This window comes from Elephantulus edwardii, unplaced genomic scaffold, assembly GCF_000299155.1.
Source record: "Elephantulus edwardii isolate Elephantulus edwardi_28Jun2011 unplaced genomic scaffold, EleEdw1.0 scaffold00055, whole genome shotgun sequence".
Taxonomy (NCBI): domain Eukaryota; kingdom Metazoa; phylum Chordata; class Mammalia; order Macroscelidea; family Macroscelididae; genus Elephantulus; species Elephantulus edwardii.
The window spans coordinates 11,166,753-11,175,042 of record NW_006399805.1 but is presented as its reverse complement, the minus strand read 5'-3'; the positions used below and the strand labels follow the sequence as shown (position 1 = coordinate 11,175,042).

Below are 8,290 nucleotides of genomic sequence, written 5' to 3'. Positions count from 1 at the left end.
GTCCAGCCCGGCCGCCCCGGCCCAGGTCCTCCCTGTGGAGCAGCCTCCCTGCTGACGGGGACACTGCTCTGTCACCGAGCTGTGTGTGGTCAGTCCATCACTGAGCGCAGCGGACCGAGTCCTCTCTGGCTCGTTCCAGGTGGGTCTCTGCTCTTCACAGATGGCACAGGTCATCACGTTCCATCTATGAGGGCAGAGCACTTTGCTAAAATGCAAATGGCGTGGTGTCCAGTGTCACACAGGGACCGGAGATGAATGACGGATGGACTGGACTCGGTTTCAGAGGCAGTGACGCCCAGACAGGGAAGGGAATGTGATCAGGAGACACCTTCATTCTGAGGAGTGAGAGGTCTGTCTCCCAGCGGGAAAGGTTCCTACACACACAGAAAAGAGGAACTCTCCGAATTCTAGCCAGAGACACTGCATAGGTGCACGGCGAGTTAATGCTGAGGGCCACTGGCCTTGGGTCCAGTACTCCCTCTGCTGTCAATTCAGACTTAACAGCAACCTATAAGAACTGCCCTGAAGTGTCCCCAGGCGACACCAGCCTTCTCCCAGGAGCAACTGGTGGGCTTGAACTACTGACCTTTTGGTTAGCAGCCAAATGCTTTTAGCTGCAGCGCCACCAGGGCTCCTCGCTGGCCCTGGATGCAAATGAAAAGGCATGCCTCTTAGAGCCTGCACGGACAAGAGGACTCCAAGGTCATTACTGAATCACATCATCAGGAATGTTCCCTTGGAGCTTCTAGGTAGGTTCCACCTGCCAAGCTTCCAGTTAGACGTCAAGTGCTGTCAAGGTAGGAAGGAGGGGGAAATGACACGGGCTCCATGGCTGACGCGGCTTCTCCTGTGAACAGCCACTTATGCAGTCACATGAAAGGCTCCACAGAACCACAGAATCTCCAAAGCCCAGGTGAAGGAGGAGGCAGAGAACAATCAGTTCCTGGCTAGTTCAAACCCTCCTATCATCCAGCAGGCGAGGTGGTGTCTGCGTAATGCAGGCTGTCATAAGTCTTCCTCCAATCCTGATGTCACATTCTTCATAAAACACAGAGTCTCAAATTTTAATACTAGCGAAATCACCCATGTGGACATTTCAAGATCTGAGCGATAAAATGTGCAAACACAACTGAATGTATTGAAAAATTGTGGTACATTCACACAACAGAATACTAGGCAGCACTCAGGAGCAACAATTTCAAAAAATATTACATAACTTGGGAAAGAGTGGAGAGTATTATGCTGAGTGAACTGCCTAAGACCATTATTGTAAAAATAGAAGGATAACTAGTAAAACATGATAGGGACCCAAGGGGAAAAGGGTGGGAGGGGAGGAGCGAGGATGGGTAGGAGCAAAACCACAGGGTTGTTCCGTTAGGTGGGTGGAAAGAAGGGAGGGAAAAATGGAAAGGATCCGGGTAAAAAGACAGGGATATGATCGGCAAGATCCAATGGTGATTCATTTTATAAAACATAATACACAGGAAAGATTGTATGAAACACAATATGAATTAAGAAGAGTATGAAACAATGTATACAAACTTTGTAAGGAAAGAAATGGGGAGAAAAGGTAAAAAAAAAAAATATAGACAAGCTTAATGTCTCAGAGGAAAAAATAAAAAGATCTGAGCTATATCCCTGGGCAAGTTATCGCCTATGTGGTTGACTATTCTTTTTTACCCTGGTGTTTACCTTAAAAACTCAAACTCAGAGCTGTCAAGTCAGAACCACCTCACAGGTGCACTGAGTTTCTGAGGCTGTAATTCACAAGTGAAGAGATGGCCCATCTTTCTCCTGTAGTTTCTGGTGGATTTGAAGTATCTCCCCTACTGTGCCCCAAATTCAGCTCAATGTCAGTTTGTGAGTTGTTTGTAGTTAGGTTTGTGCTATGGCAGTGGGGCTGAGAAGCTGCGCCAGAGACCTCTTGGCCCACAGAGCTGCAATCATCTCCTGGCCCTGGACGGAAAGTCTCTTTACCATGGGATAGCCTGCGATCTCTCTGGGCTGCTGCTTCTAGCTCACCAATAATGACTAGGGCCACCTCTGGACCTGACAGGATGGAGCCTGTCTGCATAGCAGGGATCTGGTAGCACCACCTACCTAACCATGGTTCTGGCCTGCCCGGGGCAGCATGCCAAATCACCACGTCTGCCCAGCAATGCAGATCCAGGCACAGGCGCACAGCACAGATAGGGATGTCAGCATCTGCGTTCCACGTTAACCTACAGAAACCTTGACACCTTCCTAGCCCTCTCCCAGCACTGTTACAAATAATTGCTTCTGGTGAGCTATCTATGCTGGTTTCTAACAGTTACGTTTACCACTCTGCCTTTTACCACTTAGAACAAACCCTTCCTGGTCATGCCAAAACTCACGGCCACTGGTCCACAGAACAGGCTGTGTATTTTATCAAACGACATCTATCATTTGATAAATACAGATTTCCACTCTAACTCTGTTCATGTTAACTGGACCATGCTGGTTCCCCTTTCAATCCGTGAATGAGGTACACCAGTTGCAGATTTGCCAGACGTGAAGCTCTGTGCAGCACAAACTCTGGTGACATAGTGATTAAAGCACTGATAACTTCACGGTCCAGGGCTCGGTGCATAAGGAGCTACTCTGCAAACCAAGATCACAGCACTCTGGTGGGTCAGATGCACCAGGGGGTCCCGGAGACAATCTCTTCCTGGGGTTTACAGCCCCAGGAACCCAAGAGGGGCTTAGCCGAGTTGATTCCAACTCAGAGTCAATGAGTTGATTCCAACTCAGAGTCAATGACTCAGCGGCTGTAAGATACCTCCCAATCTCTCTCCGCGTGTCATAATGGCCGTCCCCACCCAGGAGCACTTGCATCACACGGCTGTGTGGGGTCTGTCTGCACCTCCTCTCCTGGGTTTGCCACATGGTGGTTACAACACCACTTGAACTTCAAGATTCATCAGACCACACGCCAACACTGGCACCTGCCAGCAGGGAGCCCTTCCTGCCTGGTCCACTGCTCTTCTGGGCTCAGCCCATCTCGGGTGCTGGTTGGCTTTTTGGTTTTAATCTGTCAGGTTCATCTTTTTCTTACTTTAAGTCCAAAGAGAAACTCAATGTATGTGGGATCTGGTTATCGTGCATGAAGCAGTCCCTGAAACCCAGGGCTGCTGTCTGGACTGTCATGGAAATGGGAGGGCAGGACTTTTCCTTAACCTTAGAGCCCCTTAATCATCAGGGCTGGTGGATAAGGGCCTCCTGAGGGGCTAGGAGTCTTTGTGGCACACACCGTTAAGCCTTGGCCAGATAACGAAAAGGTCTGTGGGTCAAACCTCCCAGCCTCTCCAGAGAAGATGTGACAGTGTATGTCTGTAAAGAGAGGCTCTTGTTGCTGTTACTTGCTATCAAGTCCAACCCACAGCGACCCTATGAACAGACCTGAACCCCGTCCTATCATGTGCCTTCCTCATCATCTGTCACACTGAGTGCACTGGGGCAGTCACGGCACCAATCCATCTCACTGGGGGTCTCAATCCATCTCACTGGGGGTCTTCCCCTCTCTGGCTGATCTTCCACATTTCCAGGCCTGATGTCTCTTTCCAAGGGCGTGTTTGTCAGACGAGGCTTCCCCACCCTTGCCTCCAGAGAAGCACCCTGGCTGCACTTTCTCCAAGACCCATCTGTTTGTTCTTTCAGCAGTCCGTGGGATGTTCAGCACCCCTCTCCAAGCCCCAGTTCTAAGGAGTCGATTCTTCTCGTCACCCTTATTCTCTGCCCAGCTCTCAGATGTACAGTAAGTGACCAAAAAGACCACACAGACGCACAACCCTGGAAATCCTGCAGGCAGTTCTGCTCTTCTGCCAGGTCGCCGGGAGCTGGAACTGACTGAGTGGCAGTGGTTTGGTTTAACTGGGGAGACTAGAAGCATTTAGTGGAAACTGCGACACTTTAAGCTGCTATGGTTTTTGCGTACTTCTGTGTCCCAGCGTCCCCCTCACCTCACACATAGGAGGCAGGTTAGACCTGCAGGGCTCAGGCAGCAGTGGAGGGTCAGAGGGCAGACGAGCTGAGCACGCAGGTGAGCTCCCAGTAAGGGTGTCTCAGCCAGCAAGGCCCAGGCCTAACTGCCAAGCACAGGAAGTGATTAGCCAGCAGAGATGTGGCCACGGGACCACGGATCCAGGTCCAGGTGGGCGGTCACCAGAGGCGGCTAGCAGAGCCAAGCGGGAGGACCCAGGGTTACCGCAGACCATGGCGTTGACCCTGAGGACCACCTCAAGGTCCTGAGACACCATCAAGCTCACTTTGCAGACAAGAACAGAACACTGGGGGACGACGGTCAGGGACCCACAGGGCAAACCTTCCAGCAGTTTGCTCCTCCAGGTCTTTGCCCGAAGCTCCAGTCAATGGGGTCCGCTCACAGCTGCTGGAAGGAGGGTGCGTGATTGACGGAGGAGGTCCCCCACGGCGGCTGCGTGGAACCCCTGGCCTTATATACACACACCCCACACAGATGGTGGCCCTGCATGGTCAGCCGGGGACCAGGTCACTGCACTACAGGTAGAGACGCTGGACAGAAACCTGAGCCACTACATACACCTCCACTGAGAACACACAGTAAAGCACCTCGCTGACAACTCCTGATAACATGGCGTGACCGAAAGGTCAGTGGTTCGAATCTACCAGATGCCCCGCTGGAGAAAGGCAGGCAGTGTGCCCCACACGTCTGCCACCTCTGAAACCCAGGGCCAGGCTGCTGGGTCCGGACAAGATGGCAGTGGACTGAGCTGAGGAAAGAGCTCTGGGGCGCCGGAGGGTTAAGCACTGGGCTGGTAGCTGAAATGCTGGGAGTGGTTCTTCAGGAGAACGGGTAGTCTTCCCGTGCGGTGAGTCACAGTCCCCAGAGCCCAGAGGTTGGGGGAGGAATGTCGCTGAGTCAGATGCTGAGGAAGAAAGGCTGGGCTGCCTTAGGTCAGTGGAGGAAGTGGACGGGCACTCTGGAAACGGGCAGCCCCCTCCAGGGTCAGCTGTGTCGGCTCGGTCAGCAGTGGGGCGCCTGTGCAGGAAGGAGGCAGGTGCGGTGTGGAATCAAGGCTGCCGGGCACCAGCAGGCACGGTGCTGGATTCCTGGCTTCTGAGGCCTGGGCTCCTGGCAGTGTGGCCGCCTCCTGTACCCTGTGACACGCAGGCTTCACGTGGTCAGGACTCCCCACAGAACTCACGCTGGGACCACAGCACACGGCTGAGGGCAGGCTTGGGAGGGCCAACCAGACTTTAACAGACACACAGCAAATCTGAGGGCACTTTGCACTCTTTACTGGGTTTTGTTCTCTGAATTCCCCGAGTCTCTGCTGTGAGCGCAGAGGGCCCCACCAAGAGTTCTGGATGAGTGACCATCACCCTCGGGGGTGACCACCTGGCCCCAGCGCTGCCCCAGGACGTCACGGCTGGAAACCACAGCAGACCATGTACAGAGACGAGCTGGGTGCAGGAGGAAGGCTAGTCTCAAAGCTGGCGCATCGCACGCTAACCACCACCTCAGTGCCAGCCGCTTCCCAACACCACCTGAGCAAGCTCCACCAGCGTCCACACTGCAGCACGTCCATACTGTGCCACATCCACACTGCACCGCGTCCACACAGAAGCACGTCCACACTGCACCGCGTCCACACAGAAGCGCGTCCACACTGCACCACGCCCACACTACGCCGCGTCCACACAGAAGCAAGTCCACACTGCACCGCGTCCACACTGCGCCGCGTCCACACAGAAGCGCGTCCACACTGCAGCGCGTCCACACTGTGCCGCGTCCACACAGAAGCGCGTCCACACTGCAGCACGTCCACACTGCGCCGTGTCCACACTGCACCACACAGTTCCTGCCCTCGTGCCTGCAGAGGTCCCTGCTCACAGCTGGGAGTGGTCTGACAGCAGATGTGATCACCACCCCAAGGGCCGGCAGACCCTGTCCGGAGCTGTGCTGCCCAAGGCCGATCACTTCCTTGCTGGCCCAGCCAGCCCTGCGTCCCCATCACGAGGGACAAGCTCCGCCGACAGGCCGGACGGCGCCACCACAGGGGAGCGACAATCAGGCAAACGGCATCGCTCGTTTTCTACAAAAGGATACTTTAATTTCTGTCCTATAAAGACTATACATGATTTGGAAATGAGACTGTCCCATCAGGGCAACGAAGACACGTCCAGGCTAGACCTTCTCCTTGGTCTGGTCACTCAGAAATATGATGTTATCTGTCAAGAAGCCAGAGAGGAAGCGTTATTTCCAGTCTTTCTGTCCGGGAACCACGCACCCCGCCCTCCCCCCGCCATCATGAGCACAGAGACGTCACACAAGCTCTCAGGGTGCTGAGTCCAAGGCCCTAAAACCCCAGCTGTGTCGCCCACAGTCGCCGGCACAGGGAACAGGGCAGGAGCTGCTCAGGCCGAAATCTGCCCTTTATCCTGTGAGGCAGGCTGGTCTTTGCCATCCCCCTATGGTCAACAACTTCTGCAGAACACCTGGCCAACGGACTGGACACTGCCAACACTTGACCACGCCACACATCGTGTGTCCTCCGGAGGGACGGGGAAGGGCAGGGCAGGAAGTATCTTTATCGATATATTTCGGTGTGAAAACCCATGGAAATTCTTCTCCAACTTTAAGAATTCTTTTTATAGATTCATTTTTGGAAAAATTTTATCAATCAGTATCAGAGAACATACATTTTCTCCAAGAACCTGAAAACCAACAAACAGAAACCCCAACACTTTCTCATCCCGAGCCTCCATCAGAATTCCAGGCTTCAGGTCCTAAAAGGAGCAGATCCCTCAGCGGTCTCCCATCAGGCGGCCCGCGGACTTGAACCTATGGCTTTTAATTCAGTTAGCAGCCCGACACGTCACCCATTACACCACCAGGCCTCCTCAGAACATCTAATGTTACTCCCTTAAAATGCTGTTCCAGAGGGGCTTCACGTAAGATGAACAAAGGAAACAGGGATACACAGTATTTCCTGTACGTATATCCAAAATATTTAGATTATCATAAGTTAAAAACTGTCTAAGTTGATGACTAGCATGTCTGGTCAGTATCTGTTCACGTATTACCACCGCGGCATGTTTCCTGACCACTGAGGAGCGGAGCCACGCGGGCATCGCTCTCATGGCATGTCCACGACTATGGAGAGCATGCCCTCCTGGAGGTCACTTCAGGGAAATGAGACAGGCTCTGCCCAAGCCAAGAGTGCCACCCACTGGAGGCCCAGGCACATGGCAACCCCGTCAAAGTCGGTCCACCTTCCTAAGCCAGAGCTTTGCTTAGAAAGCCAACCCACCTGAAGTGAGAACCTTAGATCTTAGAGAGCTATGAAAACATTTCAAACTTTCTACTTGTGTGTGCACTTCTTACAAACGCAAGGGTGACTAAGAAGACTCAACTAGAAAACATACTGAGAGTTCTGAGGGGAAATGAAACAGAGAAGCCAGTTCAAAGAAGGATTCGTGTAACATTCAGAGGGTTAAAGAGATACTTTGTGTATTGTATTTCTACAGGGTAATAAAGGACCCCCAACAGCTTAGGGATTCAGATTCTATTAATTTAGGAGTGGCAGAAGACTTCTGCAGGAAATCAAATCCTGCGATATTCAAGGGGGATGTGGACTCCAAGCAACCTGAATCAACTATTTTCGAAAAGGTCTGAAGATTGCTCAAAGGAGCACCGTGCTGAACACCTTCGGCTAGTGGTGCCTCTGCTATGTCCAGGTGACACAGCACCTGGGGAGTGGATCAGGGTGTCATAGAACAAGTCAGTGCCAATCTTGTGCCAGCCCCACCCTCCCAGCCACATCCAAGCCAACACTGCAGCCACAACTGCCAAAACCAGCAGTACAGCAAGTAGCAAAGAGGTTCCGGACGGATCTGCACCAAGTTCAATCATGTTCCCGCTTCACGGACAGCTGACCCGTGGCGTGACCTTCCATGCTCTGCTCCCAGAATTCACACTGCACGCCCGGCTGTCGGGAAAAGGATGAAGAGCTGCGGGCACGAGCTCCTTACCTGCTATGATGGTCGTGGCCTGTCTCCGCACATTGTTCTTGTCTGTGTATTCGCCGTAGTCAACTTTTCCTTCAACATATATTCGAGACCTGAGCAAATAAAATACACCATGTCAGTCTGCAGGCTTCCATCTGCTTCACAGGAGACAAGTCATGCCAGGAAGGTGACACACGAACACACACACAGGAGGATACAATCACCCAGCGCACCTCCACCCCCTCCTCCAAGCTCAGATCACAGGACAGCACACCACCCA

The 8,290-nt window shown here is 52.9% G+C and overlaps 1 protein-coding gene across 1 annotated transcript in view; it reads right to left on the bottom strand.

Moving 5' to 3' along the window:
* Window positions 1-6,187: 6,187 nt before the first annotated feature.
* The window catches only part of SSBP1 (single-stranded DNA binding protein 1, mitochondrial), a 9,284-nt gene continuing 7,181 nt past the window's right edge, over window positions 6,188-8,290 (bottom strand). Inside the window, exons 5-6 of the mRNA XM_006887231.1 lie at window positions 8,035-8,123; window positions 6,188-6,231 (exon numbers count right to left, since the gene is read on the bottom strand). Coding sequence (XP_006887293.1) covers window positions 6,188-6,231; window positions 8,035-8,123 — 133 coding nt within the window. The remainder of the gene's footprint in view (window positions 6,232-8,034; window positions 8,124-8,290) is intronic.